This window comes from Macaca mulatta, chromosome 1, assembly GCF_049350105.2.
Source record: "Macaca mulatta isolate MMU2019108-1 chromosome 1, T2T-MMU8v2.0, whole genome shotgun sequence".
NCBI lineage: Eukaryota > Metazoa > Chordata > Mammalia > Primates > Cercopithecidae > Macaca > Macaca mulatta.
In genome coordinates, this window is record NC_133406.1 from 197,921,887 (window position 1) to 197,941,570 (window position 19,684).

General features: G+C 42.1%; 1 protein-coding gene across 32 annotated transcripts in view; it reads right to left on the reverse strand.

Annotated features, from left to right (window-relative positions):
- ERMAP (erythroblast membrane associated protein) overlaps nt 1-19,684 on the reverse strand; it is a 35,113-nt gene that overhangs the window by 13,615 nt on the left and 1,814 nt on the right. For 9 of the 32 annotated variants that reach the window (XM_077960920.1, XM_077960773.1, XM_077960829.1 and 6 more), the window contains exons 2-4: nt 6,705-6,820; nt 1,861-1,950; nt 1,279-1,626 (exon numbers count right to left, since the gene is read on the reverse strand). In XM_077960920.1, coding sequence (XP_077817046.1) covers nt 1,279-1,626; nt 1,861-1,945 — 433 coding nt within the window. In that variant the 5' untranslated portion in view covers nt 1,946-1,950; nt 6,705-6,820. Of the gene's footprint in view, nt 1-1,278; nt 1,627-1,860; nt 2,050-2,095; nt 2,488-3,753; nt 3,852-4,037; nt 4,100-6,704; nt 6,821-7,615; nt 7,713-19,684 lie in introns of all 32 variants that reach the window. The other 23 variants (XM_077960783.1, XM_077960779.1, XM_077960833.1 and 20 more) reach the window with 11 other exon arrangements.

Below are 19,684 nucleotides of genomic sequence, written 5' to 3' on the forward strand. Positions count from 1 at the left end.
GAGAGCGAAACTCCGTCTCCAAAAAGAAAAAAGAAAGAAAAAAGAAAAATAAGCCGGCCGTGGTGGCAGGCACCGGTAATCCCAGCTAACTCAGAAGGCTAAGGCAGGAGAATCACTTGAACCCAGGAAGCGAAGTTGCAGTGAGCCAAGATTGTGCCAATGCACTCCACCCTGGGCAAAAAGAGCGAAACTCCATCTCAAAAAAAAAAAAAAATTACTTTTCACCCCAAAGGACTCCAACTTTGGAAAGTCTGTCTACCAACTACTGAGTGTTTTAAAGTAATTGATTCATCCCCACTTCATAGTGTGCAACTTCAAATTAGGACCAAAAGATAATCAGCATGTGACCATGTGAAGCCAGTGTCATTCAAGCAAATGCAAAGACATGTTTTGGGTTGGGTTGAGTTGGGTTTGGGTTGGTAGACTGATTTTTTAAAATATTGGTAGACTGATTTTTGGTGGACTGATTTTCAGTAGGCTATTTTTTAAAAAAATATTGAAGCTAGTTTGAGAACACTCTCAACTGGGTGCAGTGGCTTATACCTGTAATGTCAACACTTTGGGAGGCCAAGCGGGGAGGATTGCTGGATTGGAAAGCAGTCTAGGAAACATAGGGAGACCCTGTCTCTACTAAAAGTAAAAAAAAATTAGCCAGGCATAGTAGTATACCTGTAGTCCCAGCTACTTGGGAGGCTGAGATGGCAGGATTACTTGAGCCCAGGTGCTCGAGGCTACAGTGACCTATGATTGCACCACTGCACTCCAGCCTGGGCAACAGAGCAAGGCCCTGTCTCAAAACAAACAAACAGAAAAAAAAAAGAGACAGAGAGAGACAAACACTGTCTTTCCCTTCCTAACCCTTTACGTTCTCAGGAACCCCAGGAGAGGACCCATTAAGTAAATCCTTGTCACAGCAGGGGATCTGTCCCTTGAAGACATTTCCTTACAGCCATGTAATGAGTTCCTTGATAGTGGAGCATACAAAGATGACCCAGGGAGGAAAAGCTATTATCTGATCCTCCAAGCCCTATTTAACCAGGACCTGCATTGTACAGTGTTTTCCAAAGTCTGAGTTCCTTCCTTATTAGAAATGCCTGGGCCAGCTTCACCGCTTCAGCTGAGATCAATGGACATGGCTGGGTAAGGCTGAGCCGTCCTGGCAAGTAAAAACTACATTGCAAATGGAAAAAAAGTCTAGACATGGAGAGACAAAGTAGGTCCTGACTGGGCTTGTCCAACTGCCACAAATGACCCTAGGCACCTCAAACCCATTCTAACCTGCAACCTGCAGGATCACGGTGTCCTCTTTACTCAGATTTCCAACCTGGATCATACATCGGTAAGACCCTTGGTCCTCACGGCGCACGTCAAGGATCTGCAGAGTGACACTTCCCTCTTGGGCATCTCTCACCAGCACCGTCCTCCCCTTATATTCCGGCATCACATCTTCATCCTGGTCCTTCCCATCCCGGAACATGTGAACAACCTGGGAGCGCTGCGGGAATGGGGACCGCAGCCACCTCACCTCCTTGGGCACCGTCCCAGGCCAGAGGGAGAGAGGACAGAGCAGCTCGGCTGTGCCCCCTAGTAAGGCCACGTGGAACTTGCTGGCATCCCCTGCGCGGCCTGGACAAAGAAAGAGACAAGGCCAACTGGGAGGGAGGGCAGGAGAAAGCTTGGGAAAGGATGAGGAAGCGGGTATCCCGGGGACTGACAGAGCCCAGGAAGGACTCTGGAAAGGATTGCCAGGGCCGGGGGAACAGAACCCCAAAAGACGTAATGTTTCCAACCAAGCTTCTTTATTCTGGGGATGCCAACGTCACATGTACCAGGCAGGGAAAGAGGATCAGAAACTCCTACCTGACACATGCACAGACAGCTGGAGGAAGAGGAGAGGAATGAGGCAGCCAGAGAGCCAGGAGCCGGCAGAACTCGCCATCTCCATCCGAACTAGGACAGACAGAGGGAGACAGCACAGGCGGGCTGATGGGCTTGGCGTGACAGAGGGTATAACCCAGGAGCCGAGGCCGAGACGGTATTGCTGGTGCTCTGGGATCACAAAGGCAGGGGCTCCAGTCCCAGCACTGCTACTTACCTTCTTGTGATATTGTGACTGAACTTCTCTGAGACTGTGTTTCTTCATCTCCAAAATGGGTATAAGAACTGTGCCTCCTTGTGGGATTATGGTGAGGGTTGAAAGAGGTGAATGCTCACACGGAGGCTGGCGTGTTAAGTCTCTAAATGCCGTGAGTGAGGATGACGGTGCAGATGAGATGCATGAGGATCCAGAACTTATACCCAGAACTAACCAAAGAAACACCAGTAATGGCCTCTTTTTACAGTTAGTGTCCAAGGCCAGGCTTGGGAAGTGCCTGTTTCAAGCCAATCTTTGCCCAAGATGCAGCCTGGAGGTTTCCCGGGACAGCCTTTTCAAGTTTGACTCTTGACAAATAACAGATCAAGGCAGTGAGGCCCCTCCATGTCATCCTGAAGGCATTAATCGTACAAATTCAGGGTCTGGCACTAGAAAGACCTGGGTTCAAATCTTAGCTCTGCCTATTACTAGCTTTGTGTCCCTAGGAAGGTTGCATAACATCTCTGGGCCTCGGGTTCTTAATCTATAAAGGGGAACTGTCCTCACAGATGAGTGTGAGGGTTCAAAGAGATACTGCCTGCCAAGCACTGGCCACAAATGCCTGGCAGAACAAGTGCTCATAAGTGTGTAGTTGTTGTTATTACTACTAACTAAGTGAGGAAAATTATCCCTAGCAGGTTCAGATGACTGCGTGCATGAATCACAGGGAGACCCTAAAGGATTTCCTCCTGTAAAGCTCTTTCCCCACCTATTTGCTACTGCCTGAAATTGCTTTAGCAGGAAACAGAATCTCTCATGCCACAAGTGAGGATAAAGTTTAAAATGTAAATGCTCTAGGAAAAGGCAACTCATCTCTTAAATTCTCTCCAAGGTTCAAATCCTTTCCAAAGAGGAGGCTTTTGTATAAGTCAGCAGGCCCAGTCCCTGAAGGTCATGGAAAAGGTCATGGCACACAGAGGACGTGTCAAAGGGAGATTGGGAAACTGAAGATGAAGCTAGTATTGAACACATTCTCATTTTGAAAACCCAATTCTGTTTTCTCACGGCAAAAAGCACACTGGTTTAGGGTTGTTCTTGTCTTTCTTTAAATCATATTTTATACAACATACCCCTCTAATCAAATGACAACATAGTACTAGGCCATAGTGAGGTTAGGATCACATTAGGACACATTTTTTTGTGACTGTCCCACCCACTTTCCTATTGGTTACTAGCCACTCAAAAACTGGACAAGAGAAGTGGAGTAAATGAGAACAGCTCTCTATTTTATCAAGTATGGTTGAAGGTGGAAGTAGGGCCCAGGATTCCCTGGAGTTATTCCCAAAACCCCTCAACTTTCTAGTGACTCTGAAGCACACCCTGCCTGGGTAGACATGCCCGGAGTGACACAGAGCTCCAAGCTAACCCAAGGCTGCCTGAAATCGAATAGGAGGAGACCTCTATGGACCCATATTCTAAGATTCAGACAATCTATGAAGTGGTTAAGAGGGTAAGCTCTAGGCTGGGCATGGTAGCTCATGCCTATAACCCTGCACTTTTGGGAGGCCAAGGCAGGAGGATCACTTGAGCTCAGGAGTTACAGGCTAGCCTGGGCAACATAGTGAGACTCCATCTCTACAAAAAATGGAAGAAAATTAGCTTGGCATGGTGGCACGCACTTGTAGTCCTAGCTACTCAGGAGGTTGAAGTGGGAGAATTACTTGAGCCTGGGAGGTTGAGGCTGCAGTAAGCTGTGATTGTATCACTGCACTCCAACCTGGGTGACAGAGCAAGACCTTGTCTCAAAAAAATAAATAAATAAATAAAAAGAATGAGCTCTAGAGTCAGCCTGGGTTCAATTCCTGGCTCCGCCATTTCCTAGCTGGTGGCCTTAGACAGGTTAATTTACTTCTCCAAACCTCCTCTTGCTCGCACATGAAATGGAGTTAATAATAGTACCTACCTCATAGATAGGGTTATAGTAGGGATCAAAGAAAACACATGTAAAATGATTTGCACCAGATGCTGGAAATAAAAACCAAATGAAGTCCTTCTGTTAGATTGTCACTCTATGTAAGACATGCTACCAGGTCCTTTATTTCATATTTTCTTACACAGATGTAAGAACCATCTGGTCACCATACTGACCTCTAGGATTTATTCTTCTAATCTAGTTTGCCAGGATGGCCCCTTCCTCCATCTCTTCTAACACGTAATATATCAATATTATGGTAGTCAACATAGTATTAATGGCTGTGAATTAACACTAAATCATAAATATGTTTCCAAATGATGATATTGCTCTAAATCAATAACAGTTCTTATTTATTGCATTTGTTGGTTCTCTCTATATATTGTCTTCAGTACTGACAACGTCTCAGAAAAGTAGGTATTATTCTGTTTTACACTTAGAACAGGAAAGGCAATCATACACACTTCAGGGTACCGTGCAAGTGAATTGCCAGGATCCTTTCTGGAAGCAGATCGAATGTAAAACATTAACAGATGCATGAATAACATTCATTCATAATGAATAAACAGATGAATGAATGCATGCCTGCATAGCCCTGTATCATGAGTCACAAAATGAGCAAATGACCACCTCACTTTACAGAGTGATTATCATGGAACCCCTTTACAAAGACATTTTCCCCAACAAATATAAAATACGATTTCACTTCCTAAAGTTCAATGTATATGCCACAGCTTGGGGCTTTTTCTGTCTTACTTATTGTAGGAAAATCTGGAAATGATCCAAAACAAAGACAAAAATTTCAAATCATCTGTAATTCCTCCACCCAAAGATAATGTTTCTACAAATATTATTTCTATGCATGTACATAACATTTTGTAAAAAAAAAAAAAAAAAAAAACCATGACTGGGCACAATGGCTTACGCCTATAATCCCAGCACTTTGAGAGGCAGCGGCGGGAAGATTGCTCGAGCCCAGGAGTTTGAGACCAGCCTGGGCAACATGGCAAACCCCTATTGCTACAAACAATACAAAAAGAAATCAGCTGGCTATGGTGTGTGTGCCTGTGGTCCCAGCTACTTGGGAGGCTGAGGTAGGAGGATCACCTGAGCGCAGGAGGTTGAGGCTGCAGTAAGCCATGATCGTACCCCTGCACTCCAGTCTGGATGAGAGAGCAAGACCCTGTCTTAAATAAATAAATAAATACTTATACACTGTTTTGATACCTGATATTTTCACCAATTTCACATAATGCAACATTATGTGCATTTCCCAAAGCAATCAAATCTTCTTTCCATGACTTTAGGATTCCATCATGGACACAGAATTTTAGAAATTAGGATATAAGATGTAAAAGCTTTAAAATAATTCTATATTGTGTATATTTAGGTTGTTTTCCAATACATGGCTATTATAAACATTGCTATAAGTGGCAGTGGATTGAGGGCTAGAATCAGAGGGCTTAGTCCTAGTCTTGGCTTGGTCCCTTACTGCTCTGTGACTTTGTAACTTTTTTTTTTTTTTTGAGACGGAGTTTCGCTCTGCCGCCAGGCTGAAGTGCAGTGGCACGATCTCAGATCACTGCAACCTCCGCCTCCCAGGTTCAAGCAATTCTCCTGCTTCAGCCTCCCAAGTACCTGGGACTACAGGCGTGCGCCACCACGCCCAGCTAATTTTTGTATTTTTAGTAGAGATTGGGTTTCACCATGTTGGCCAGGATGGTCTGAAACTCCTGACCTCATGATCTGCCCACCTCGGCCTTCCAAAGTGCTGGGATTACAGACATGAGCCACCGCGCCCAGCTGTGACTTTGTAACTTTAAGCAAGTCACTTAGATTCTTAGGCCTTGAGTTTCCCATCTTTAAAATGGGAAGACTTTTCATCTGCACTGACAAATTGCCCTCCAGAAAGTCATATCAATTTACCAAAGTATCATATGAAATTTCTTGTTTTCCCACAACCTTACCATCACTGGATATTATCATTTAAAAAAAAAATTTGCAAATTTGATGAGTAACAAAATGCCATCTCTTTTTTTTTTTTAATTTGATGGTGTTTCATCTCAATTTGTATTTCTTTGATTACTCACCTGTTATTTGGACTTTGTCAATTACCTGTCTATGTAATTTGTTCTTTTTTCTATTAGGACATTTATCTCTTAATGGCTTGCAAAATTCTTCATACACTAACCATTTTTTTTTCCACTACACATGTTGGAAACATTTTCCCCTAGGCAGTTATTTACATTTGAAGTTTGAAACAGTTTAATTTTTAAAACTTCTAAATCAGAAAAAAGATTGTAACAATGTTCTCTTGACAATCCCAAGCAGTTTAATATGACCCTGCAAATCTGCAAATGATCAGTCTAAAAGCATACAGCACAGGGTCCAGCAAATAGTAAGAGCTAAATAAATGTTGGCTGTAGTTTAATAATGATGACAATACTACTTAAATAAGAGTCCTTCAACAAAACCCGTCCAGCTCTCTTGTCACTTGTCTCCTTCTGTGTTTCTTTAGTGATAGCTAACAGCTGGCCCATTTCGCCCTTCAAAATGTTCTTGTGTGTAGGGAGAAAAGGGGATTATTTCTCTACTGAACCTGAGGATCCTGAGAAAGTTAAAGGACTAAAAAGCATGAAGAGAGAGGGGAGAACTCACCACCTTCTGGATCAGGGATGTTTGTTCCTCTCACAGGCAAAGCTGGAGTTTACAAGCTGGGAACTCTCCTTCCCCATGCAGCGAGACCAGGGAGCAGGCAGGTGCATCAGGAAGGCCTAGGGATGTGGGCCAGGAAAAGTTCATATTTTATGAAATGTGAGAGGCCAGGGCTCTCTCTGCCCCCACAGAACTCCCTTCTAGCTGTCCCTGTAAACCAGCAAGCCACACCCTGTCTGTCTGCCTCTGATAAAAGAACAGAGCAAAGAGGAGGCTCCCAGAAGTGAGGGAACCACTGAGTATGACTGACTGGGTATAAGGGACTTTTGCCCCTCTGCTCCCTTTTCCTCCAATGCTGCCAATAGTAATTCCCTTTGATGCATTTTGATCCTATCACATTCTTTCTGAAAACCTTCCCCTTTACTTTTCAAATCAGAGTAAATTGGAAGATTGGTTTCAAAGACATCCACCAATTAGCCACCTTCTTTAACTCACTGTCTTTATCTCCAGCTACACCCTGACATGTGCCTTCTGACAAGCAAGCTTGTTGTTTTTCAACATGTGATAAATGCTTCCCGCCTGTCTTGCTTTCATAATATGCTTAACTATATATTCATAATTATATCACTAACAATACCTTATACATTTTTATGTCGTGTGAACTTTATAAAGATGGAGCCCATTGTACATAATTCCCAATGATTCCCTTTTTATTCAACATTAGCTTTTGGGTCTAGCAGACATCTGTGGTGGCCCACAACACCTCGGAGATATAAACAACAGTGAGAGGAGTCAAGACAAAATGCTCCAGCCTTGCACCTTCAGCTCTGAGCTGTATTCGATGTGATTCCTCCGAGTGTTCCCAATGGGATTGAGCACAGTGGTTCAGAGTGGTAAGTAGTTCCATACTGCACCTTTTATTGACTTTTCTTCCTTTTTTGCTCACTCCCATTTCTGTTTCCTGAATACACTCTTGAACTGAAGGACTTGTCTCACACCTCACACTCTGTTCTGGGGGTGTACAAATTAAGACACTGAAATTAATCCAGGTTGTTTCACCTGGATAGTCATTCACTGCTATATAGTAGACCATTATATAAATCTACCAACAGTTTCTCTTGTCCCTTAATGATAGAAATGTGGGTTGTTTCCAGGCTTTTGCTTTTATAAACAGTACTGCCCTGCACATTCTTGATAGATATTTCCTGCTCATATATGCAAGAATTTCTCTAGAGCACCAGTTCTTAATGTGTGGTCCACGAACCCTGGAAGTCCCTGAGGCCCTATCAGCCAGGTTAAAACTACATTCATCACAATAAAGATGTTATTTGCCTTCTTCATGGTGTTGACATCTTCAAGGACACTGCAAAAGCAATAGTGGGTAAAACAGCTAGCACAAATCAGCAAGTGGCACCAAACTGTAGTAGAACTTACACATTTTATTAAACCTCAACTCTTAGATACACATTTTTTTAATACTTTGTGTGACAAAATGGGAAGGATGCGTAAACAGTTACGCTGCATATCAAGCTATGATGACTTTCTCGAGGAAAAAACCTTAAGTGATTGTGAGCTGAAGTAATCACTTGACTCATGGAGCACCATTCTTACCTGAAAGTACAGCTGAAAGACAAAGTATCATTATTCAGCCTTGGGTATTTGGCAGGCATTTTCTCCAGATGAGTCAAGTGCACCTGTCACTTCAAGAAAAGCAATTGACAGTGTTTGTTGTCAATGAGAAAATTCAATCTTTTGAGCAAAAATTAGAATTTTGGAAAATTTTTATGTGCTGTTATGGGCTTGATATCCTCACGATAGCAAAAGACTTTTCTGATGAGATTGGTATTGATATTAAGAAATGTGATTTTCTGGCCGGGCGCAGTGGCTCACGCCTGTAATCCCAGCACTTTGGGAGGCTGAGGCGCGGATCACGAGGTCAGGAGATTGAGACCATCCTGGCTAATACAGTGAAACCTCGTCTCTACTAAAAATACAAAAAATTAGCTGGGCATGGTGGCACATGTCTGTAGTCCCAGCTACTTGGGAGGCTGAGGCAGGAGAATGGCGTGAAACTGGGAGGCAGAGCTTGCAGTGAGCCGAGATCGTGCCACTGCACTCCAGCCTGGGTGACAGAGCGAGACTCTGTCTCAAAATAAATAAATAAATGTGATTTTTTGATGTTGCATAATGAAATGTGTCAACATTTAGAAGATCTGCATAACTCAGCGACCCAGCAATTTCCAAATGATCAATGGGTGTGTTGACAAAACCCTGCATGGGTAAAACATTCATTCAAAATGCAAGAAAAAACTGTGAGTGTTGCTGTAATAGAGTATAAAAAGGTCATTGCTATGGTTTCAGATTTCATGTCATAACTAAGCTTTAAAAAACTTCCACTTGCTGAGTTTTGGTGTCTTATCAAAGAATATCCACGATTATCTGAAAAAGCTATTGAAATGCTCCTTTTCCAATTGCGTACACTTCAACCACAAAACATACTGCAGCAGATTGAAAGATATAGCTGGCTTGAAAATACAACTGTCTTCTATTAAGCCAGACATCTAAAATATTTATAGCCATTAAAAAGAATAAAATCCCATCATTCAAAGTGACATGGATGGAACTAGAAAACATTACGTTAAGTGAAATAAGCCAGGCACAAAAAGTTAAACACCACACGTTCTCACTCATAGTTAGATGTTAAAAAAAAAAAAGAAAAACTTAATCTCATAGAAGTGAAAAGCAGAATAGAGGTTACTAGAGGCTGGAGAGGGAAGGGGAGGATAGGGAGAGATTTCTTCAATAACACAAAATTACAGCTAGGTAGGAGGAACAACTTCTAGTGTTTTGTAGCACTGTAGGATGACCATAGTTAGCAATAATATATTATGTAGTTTCAAATAAAGAAGAAAGGACATTGAATGTCCCCAAAACACAGAAATGATAAATGTTTGAGATGATGAATACGATAATGACCCTGATCTGATCTACACATTGTATATATCAAAATATTACTCTGTACCCCATAAATATGTACCATATGTGTCAATTAAAAATTAATTAGGGCAGGGCATGGTGGCTCATGCCTGTAATCCCAGCAGTTTGGGAGGCTGAGCTAGGCGGGTCACCTGAGGTCAGGAATTCAAGACCATCCTGGCCAACATTGCGAAATCCTGTCTCTACTAAAAATACAAAAATTACCCAGGCATGGTGGCACACGCTTATAATCCCAGCTAGTCAGGAGGCTGAGGCACAAGAATTGCTTGAACCTGGGAGGTGGAGGTTGCAGTGAGTCGAGATCACACCACCACACTCCAGCCTGGGCAATAGAGTGAGACTCCATCTTAAAAAAAAAAAAAAAATTAATTAGTTAATTTTTAAAAAACGATTTATATAAAGCAGTGCTACTCTTCTCAGTAATATTTTTGTATCAAAAAAGTTGCTTTAGTGCTACTCTTCTCAGTAATATTTTTGTATCAAAAAAGTTGCTTTTCATAAATACATGTTTTGTTGATTGTAATTTGTGTATTATTTTTATTTTTAAAAGAAGTAATAATTATATTTAATTTTTCTCAGTTTTCACTTTTTTTTTTTTTTTAGAGCTAGGGTCTAGCTCTGTTGCCCAGGCTGGAGTGCAAAGGCATAATCATAGCTTACTTGAACTCCTAGGCTTAAGTGATCCTCTTGCCTCAGTCTCCCTAGTAGCTAGGACTACAGGTGCATGCCACCAAGCCCAGCTATTTTTAAAAATGTTTTTATAGAGATGAGGTCTCACTGTGTTGCCCAGGCTGGTCTCAAACTCCTGGCCTAAAGTAATCCTCGCACCTTGGCCTCCCGAAATGCTGGATTACAGGCGTGAGCCACCACACCTAGTCATGTTTTAATTTTTAACATGGAAAATTTCAAAAAATATAACTCATAAACTGAAGCTCTCTGAGGTCCTCAATACTTTTGCGTTCCTGAGAATATATACCTAGAAGTGGTATTGCCAGGTTATAGATGATACTAAATTGTTTTCCAAAGTAATTGTACCAATTTATAACTTGTCATAATTAATATTTTTACTGCTTTCTCAAGAAGCATTTTATCAGTCTAAATCACATCATAAAATGAGTTTCTTATCTGAAATGTGATTTTTAGACTTCTAACTCTATGAGTGAGAAAAATAGCTGCAGACATAGATAAAGATATCACTCTTAACCATAATCCCAGAATCTAGTAATAATCACTATAATTTTTTTGGTCTGTATGCTTCCTGACTTAAAGAGGGAGACAGAGCTCTGGATTTCCAGTTAAATAAACATGGCTCATTGAACACAAATGCTTATCTCTGTTACCTCCCAAAATGAACTAAAATGACAATCTTGGAGTGCAAAAGGAAAAGCCTATAAGGACAAACTGTGCAATAGAGATGTCAATACATGTTTTTAATGAAGGAAAGCAGAGGGCTGACTAGTAACAGATCTAGGAAAAACTGAATTCTAACCCAGGTGCCTGCAGAGCGAGGCAGGATTGGGGGAAACATCAGGTAAAGGGTTCCTGACATCAACCCTTGACATCAGCAAGAAGAAAGCTGATTCTCAACTGCGAACCTTCCAGGCTTGAGATGGGAGGGACCAGGGCCTGGCTCTACCTTATGGGGTTGTTGTAAGGATTCAATTAGCTAAAACATGCAAAATACTTCAACATGCAAAATACTTAAAATAGGGGCTGATACTCAATGGTATCTGCTATTGTCTGAGTTTTCCTCCAACTTGAAAGCCAGAGATCAAAATAAACAACAGAGACAATCTAGGAAACAGAAGAAAACAGCAGAAAATTACAACTGGAATCCTCAGAAATATGAAATAAGAGAAGATCCTGAATCCACAACATAAGAGCAAGAGGCTACCCAAAAGGAAAGTCAGGGATCAAAGAAAAACTCTTGGAAATTAACATTTTTGTAGCAGAAATGAAAAAATTCAATAGAAGAACCAGGAAATAAAGCTCAGGAAAATCTCTTGTAAAGCAGAATAAACAAAACCAGGAAATGGAACATGAAGAAAAATTTAAAAACAGGGAAACTGACTGGGTGTGGCAGCTCATGCCTGTAATCCAAGCACTTTGGGAGGCTGAGAGACAGGAGGATCACTTGAAACCAGGAGTTCAAGACCAGCCTGACCAACATAGGGAGACCCTGTCTCTATTTGTTCAAAAAAAAAAAAAAAAGAGAAACTGATCACAGAGAAACTTTCCCAGAATTGAAGACTATGTTTCCTCATTGAAAGGGGCCACTGAGTGCTTGGCATAATGAATGAAAAATACTTACAAGATGGTTTATTATGAACGTTCAGAACATCAAGGATAAAGGAGAAAAATATCCTAAAAGCTTCCAAAAACAAATTAACAAACAAAATATACGGGAAGTAACAGAAGTCAGAATAAATTAGTCTCCTCAAGAGTAGCCACATGAGAAGCTAGATGACAATGAATCAATGCCGTTAAACTTCTGAGGGAAAATAATTTCCAACGTGGAAATCTGTCACTCAAGGATGAAAGAAAATAAAGTCATTTTTAGACAAGCAAGGACTCAAAAATTCACCTTCCATGAATCCCTTCTGGGGAGTTAGTGGAGAATGTACTCCTCCAAAATGAGAGAATAAACCAAGAACAGAAAAACATAAGCTACAGTGAACAGGGCATTGGCACAGAAGAAACAAGAAGAGAATCCCCAGAATGTGGTTAGGTTCCTAATCCCAGGATGAGAGCTGTGAAGCAAGGCCAAGCAGAGGAGTTTGGAGCAGAGAATGAGTCTAAGGAGGGATGTTGCCAAGAAAAAAATAAAAAAGACACTGGTAAATGACCTGGTTCATGTGACCAGACCAAGAGATATTTTATAGCTCTAATGGAGAGTTTGTGAAAGAGTTAAAAATAGATGCATAGACAGCTGGGTATAGTGCCTCACATCTGTAGTGCCAGCTACCCAGGGGCTGAAGCGGGAGGATCCCTTGAGCCCATCTCTAAAAATAAAAAATAAACAATGGATGCATAGATCATTAAGCAAATAAAAAATAGACAATTTTTGACTCTAGAAAAAATGTTATTCAATGAAGTGAATATAATCTTAGTATGGTATACACTTCAACTGTAAAAATATTCTAGTTATATTACTATAAACTCTTGCTAGTCATTCAACAAACCAAGAAATTCTGCAGACTGGCCAAGAGTCCACTGGTAGACACAAAAGAGACAGACAAAGCATAAACTCATGGAAAGAACAGAGAGGGGACTTTGATAAGTAGTGTTGGGAACAGGCCCCTCAAAATCTGGCCATAAACTGGCCCCAAAACTGGCCATAAACAAAATCTCTGCAGCCATGTAACATGTTCATAAGGGCCCTAACACCCACGCTGGAAGGTTGTGGGTTTACGGGAATGAGGGCAAGAAACACCTGGCCAGTCCAGGGCAGAAAACCCCTTAAAGGCATTCTTAAGCCACAAACAATAGCATGAGCGATCTGTGCCTTAAGGGCATGTTCCTGCTGCAGTTAACTAGCTCAACCTATTCCTTTAATTCAGCCCATCCCTCCGTTTCCCTTAAGGAATACTTTTAGTTAATTTAATATCTATAGAAACAATGCTAATGACTGGTTTGCTGTTAATAAGTATGTTGGTAAATCTCTGTTGGGGCTGTCAGCTCTGAAGGCTGTGAGACCCCTGATTTCCCACTTCACACCTCTATATTTCTGTGTGTGTGTCCTTAATTCGTCTAGCACTGCTGGGTTAGGGTCTCCCCGACTGAGCTGATCTCGGCAAGTGGCATCCATTCATAGGGGCTCAAATCCAGGTCGAAGGGTCGCTGGAGCACCGGTTGGAACGGAAAACTAGCTGGAGGACACCCGAGTACTCTTAAAGCAATCCCCGTGGTGAGTAAGAAGGGGAGCTCGGAAGCGTCAGGGTAACAATGCGACAGGTATGGGGTCTGGTTCGTTTCACCTTGGAACTTTTTCACACTGATAATGAGGAGGAACAAGAGTATAGCAAAGTAACAGAAGAGGTTACAGAGCATGTGTATTTGCCAGCTAAAGCTAAAGCAGCAAAAGGAGAGGTTCATCCCTACCCTTCTGCACCCCCCTCCTTATTATTTTGAAGAAAATGACCCTCCAGATCTTTTTTTCCGGAGGACGCCGGGCAAAAAGTAGTTGCCCAAGTGACTATTTGAGCAGTGCCTCGAGCGACGGTTCTTAGTTCTATGCAGGCAGGAATCCCGCAAGCTAGACTAGACGGTGATTTAGAGGCTTGGCAGTTCCCTGTTACACCCCACAGATCAACAGGGAAATATTATAGCTACATTTTAGCCTTTTCCTTTTAAATTACTCAAAGAATTAAAACAAGCAGTAAGTCAGTATGGATCAGGTTCTCCTTTTGTAATGGGACTGTTAAAGAATGTTACTGTTTCCAGTCAGATGATTCCTACTGACTGGGATGCTCTTACTTGAGCTTGTCTAACTCCTGCTCAGTTCTTACAATTTAAAACTTGGTGGGCAGATGAAGCTTCCATTCAGGCTGCTCGCAATGCCCAGACCCAATCTCAAATTAATATAACTGCAGACCAACTTTTGGGGGTTGGCGGCTAGGCTGGTTTAGATGCATAACTGGTCATGCAGGATGATGCCATAGAACAGTTTAGAGGAGTGTGCGTTAGAGCTTGGGAAAAAATCACTTCAGGTGGGGAACAATACCCTTCCTTTAGTGCTATAAAACAGGGACCTAGAGAACCATGGGTTGATTTTATAGCTCGGTTACAGGAGTCTCTTAAAAAGATGATTGCAGATTCGGCTGCTCAGGATACAGTGCTGCAGTTATTAGCTTTTGACAATGCTAATCCCGATTGCCAGGCTGCTCTGCAACCTATCAGAGGGAAAGCACATTTAGTTGATTATATCAAGGCCTGTGATGGTATGGGAGGTAATCTGCATAAAGCTACTTTGTCGGCACAGGCAATGGCAGGACTGAGAGTGGATAAAGGAAATACTCCATTTCTTGGAGCTTGTTTTAACTGTGGAAAGCATGGTCATACTAAAAAAAAACGTAGAAAAAATCAGCAAGTCAGGCTGCCAGATAGGGGAAAAAAGAAAACTCTTAAGCCTGAAATATGTCCAAAATGTTAAAAAGTAAAACACTGAGCTAATCATATCACTCTAAGTTTGATAAAGAAGGGAACCCGATTTCGGGAAATGCCATGAGGGGCCTGTTCCGGGCCCCGTTCTAAACCAGGGCATTTCCAGCTCAGGCCATTCCCTCGCCCCTGTACAATGTCTGTCCCCCGCCACAGCCGGTAGTGCCACAGTAGATTAAGGCTGCACAAAGGCTGTGAGCCTTCTGTCTGGGGAACCCCTGTAAAAGGTCCCAGTAGGAGTCTGTGGACCCTTGCCAGCAGGTACAATAGGATTACTTTTAGGAAGGTCTACTTTGAGTTTAAAAGGGGTACAAATACATACAGGAATCATTGATTCTGATTACAATGGGGAAATTCAAATTGCTATATCTACTTCTGTTCCCTGGAAAGCAGAGCCAGGAGAGCACATAGCACAGCACCTGATTGTGCCGTATGTGGGAATGGGAAAAAGTGAAATTAAATGAACAGGAGGATTTGGAAGCACAGATAAACAAGGCAAAGCAGCTCATTGGGTAAATCAAATTACTGATAAACGTCCTACCCGTGAAATAACTATTCAAGGAAAGAAATTTAAAGGTTTGATAGATACAGGAGCGGATATTTCAATAATTTCTCTACCACACTGGCTGTCCGCATGACCAATTCAACCCGCTCAATTTAACATAGTTGGAGTTGGTAAAGCCCCTGAAATATATCAAAGTAGTTACATTTTGCATTGTGAGAGGCCCGATGGACAACCTGGGACTATTCAACCAATTATAACGTCTGTACCTATAAATTTATGGGGAAGAGATTTATTACAACAATGGGGAGCACAAGTTCTAATTTTGGAACAATTACATAGCCCTCATAGTCAACATATGATGCATCAAATGGAGTATGTCCCTGGTATGGGACTAGAAAAAAATTTGCAAGGTTTGAAAGAACCGCTTCAAGAGGAAAAACAAAGTTCCCAGCAAAGATTAAGAAATAATTTTTAATGGCGGCCATTGTTAAGCCTCTAGAACCTATACCTTTAAAATGGTTAACAGGTAAGACAATTTGGATAGAACAATGGCCGCTAAGTAAAGAAAAACTGGAGGCTTTAGAGAAATTAGTTGCTGAACAATTGGAAAATGGGCACATAGCTCCAACATTTTCCCCCTGAATTCTCCAGTTTCCCTAATTAAGAAAAAGTCAGGTAAATGGAGAATGTTAACTGATTTAAGAGCCATCAATTCAGTTATACAATCTGTGGGAGCATTACAGCCAGGATTGCCTTCTACTGCTGTAATTCCAAAACATTGGCCTTTAATAGTTAAATTGGCCTAAATAAATTTTAAAAACTCTTTCTTTAGCTGAGCCAGACTGTGAACGGTTTGCATTTACAATACCCGCAGTAAACAACCTGCAACCCACTAAGCGTTTTCATTGTTTTACAGATGGATCTAGTAATGGTAAAACTTCTTATTCTGGCTCGAAAAGTAAAGTTTTCCAGACGTCCTACATTCAGCTCAAAAAGCGGAGCTTGTAGCTGTAATTGAGGTATTGACTGCTTTTGATATGCCTATTAATGTGATTTCTGATTCTTCATACGTGGTTAATTACACAGTTAATTGTGTAATTCACACAGTTAATAGAAAATGCTCAGTTACGATTTCATACAAACAATTGATGACTTTATTTACCCAATTGCCAACAGCAGTTAGGAGTAGAATGCGTCCTTTTTACATTACTCACATTAGCGCTCATACACCTCTTCCAGGACCTTTGACTGAAGGGAATCAAATGGCTGATCACCTAGTTGCTAATGCAATATCTAATGCTAGACACTTTCACAATTTAACCCATGTTATTGCCTCTGCTCTCAAACGCAGATACAGCATTACAGCATTACCTGGAAAGAAGCTAAAGCTATTATCCAGAGATGCCCAACTTGACAAATTGTACATTCCTCATCTTTTACAGGAGGAGTTAATCCTCAAGGACTGGAACCTAACTCTATTTGGCAAATGGATGTCACGTATGTTCCCTCATTTAGGAGACTAGCTTATGTACATGTATGTGTGGACACCTTTTCTCACTTTGTCTGGGCTACATGCCAAACAGGAGAGTCTTCTGCCTGTGTTAAATGTCATCTTTTGCAGTGTTTTGCAGTGATGGGCATTCCAGCTTCTATTAAAACAGATAATGCCCCAGGCTATACTAGCCAAGCTCTAGCTACATTTTTCTCTATGTGGAATATTAAACACATTACTGGTGTCCCATACAATTCTCAAGGGCAAGCCATAGTGGAAAGAATGAATCTCTCCCTGAAACAGCAGTTGCAAAAGCAGAAAGGGAGAGACAGAGAATATGGAAACCCACAGATGTAACTGAACCTAGCATGATTAACTTTAAATTTTTTGAATCTGCCCAAAGGCCAGATGTTACCAGCAGCTGAACAGCATCTACAGAAAGCAGCTGCAAAGACAGAAACAGAACAACTGATTTGGTGGAGAGATCCAATAATAAAAAGTTAGGAAATAGGTAAAATAATAACTTAGGGTAGAGGTTATGCTTGTATTTCTCCAGGCCAAAATCAACAGCCGATTTGGATACCATCAAGACACCTGAAACCTTATTATGAGCCAGATGCTGAGGAAGAGACTCCGGGAGGATCCCAAGTACCCCCCAGTTGCAGCCATGTCGAGACTGGAGCTGAGGAGGAACCCAACTGTCACGAGCAACACCCGTCGAACACAGCCACCCACCTGGGGACAGATCAAGAAGCTGTCACAGATGGTGGAAGAAAACCTGAGGAAAGCAGGACAACCAGTCACAATGAATAATTTAATGGTAGCTATGATAGCAGTTATCACCACTGCTGTGAGTATTCCTTCAATAACGGCTGGTAATAATGCCTGGATACAACCACTATGACACAGTTACACATGCTTTCTGATCTCAGGATTTACCATAATAAATCTGCTCCTATAATTGAGGCATACCACGCTCAAAAACCTATTTGTGAACAGGATTGGACCCAGTTTGAAGAAATGAACGTACTTGTCTAGGAAGATTGCTTTGCAGCACGGGCAGAGGTGCTGCACAACGATTCCTATGGAATCATTATTAATTGGTCCCCCAAGGGGATGTTTAGCTTGAATTGCACCTCTCAGTCTGCGTGCCACAGTCATACTATGTTCAGATGATCTGAACAAAACGGTCAGATGGTAGAAATGATAAGAAGTATGGCAAATGTTCCTATTATCTGGAACCATGGCGATATAGTGGCACCTCAACCTCAAATGATATGGCCCGCTCTAGGAGCTTAACATAAGGATTTAAAATGAAAAGAACAAATATTTAAAGCATCCCAGGCACACCTGACCTTAATTCCAGGAACTGGAGTGCTTAAAGGAGTTGAAAATGGATAAAAATACTTGGAAGCTCTGTGATTTCAGTGATGATTGTGTTTTTAATTTACGTTGTCTTTGTATAGTCTGCAGATGCGGATCCCGACTCCTGCGAGAAGTAGGACTTTGTCACTGTGACAAAGTTGCCCTTGCTTTTATCCCTTTGCAAATCAAAGAAGGGAGACATGTTGGGAACAGGCCCGCAAAAATCTGGCCATAAACTGGCCCCAAAACTGGCCATAAACAAAATCTCTGCAGCCATGTAACATGTTCATAATGGCCCTAACGCCCACGCTGGAAGGTTGTGGGTTTACGGGAATGAGGGCAAGGAACACCTGGCCAGCCCAGGGCAGAAAGCCCCTTAAAGGCATTCTTAAGCCACAAACAATAGCATGAGCGATCTGTGCCTTAAGGGCATGTTCCTGCTGCAGTTAACTAGCTCAACCTATTCCTTTAATTCAGCCCATCCCTCCGTTTCCCATAAGGGATACTTTTAGTTAATTTAATATCTATAGAAACAAAGCTAATGACTGGTTTGCTGTTAATAAATATGTGAGTAAATCTCTGTTTGAGGCTGCCAGCTCTGAAGGCTGTGAGACCCCTGATTTCCCACGTCACACCTCTATATTTCTGTGTGTGTGTGTCTTTAATTCCTCTAGTGCCACTGGGTTAGGGTCTCCCCGACTGAGCTGGTCTCGGCAGTTCAGCCTCAACTTTCACTCCCTCCTGGCTCCAACCTTCACCTTCCCGATAAAGAATGAATCCCAAACTAGTATCTCCAGTTCTGTGCTTTTCTGGAGTCTTGTAATTGCTCAGTGGACAATTCTTGCCTATTGCCACTTGAAGCATAACCTATCTCTTTCTCTCTCTAGGTCCCTCTCTGTGCGCACACGTGCACACACACACACACACATACACACACACTCCTAACTTATCCTCTTTCTCACCCTTTCCCAAACCAACTTATCAACTTTTCCACTTTCAGCAGTGCCTCAATGGCACCACTACTTTTCCAGTCTTCCATGTGGCTTTTCCACTCCTCCATTCCCTATAGCTGGTCTGTTTTTAGCTGGCTTTTTTTTTTTTTTTTTTTTTTTTTGAGACGGAGTCTCGCTCTGCCGCCCAGGCTGGAGTGCAGTGGCCGGATCTCAGCTCACTGCAAGCTCCGCCTCCCGGGTTCACGCCATTCTCCTGCCTCAGCCTCCCGAGTAGCTGGGACTACAGGCGCCCGCCACCGCGCCCGGCTAGTTTTTTGTATTTTTTAGTAGAGACGGGGTTTCACCGTGTTAGCCAGGATGGTCTCGATCTCCTGACCTCGTGATCCGCCCGTCTCGGCCTCCCAAAGTGCTGGGATTACAGGCTTGAGCCACCGCTCCCGGCTAGCTGGCTTTTTAAAGGCTTCTAAAGGTCCTGCCCTGTCTCCAGCTGTAATCTAGTTCATAGCTTATA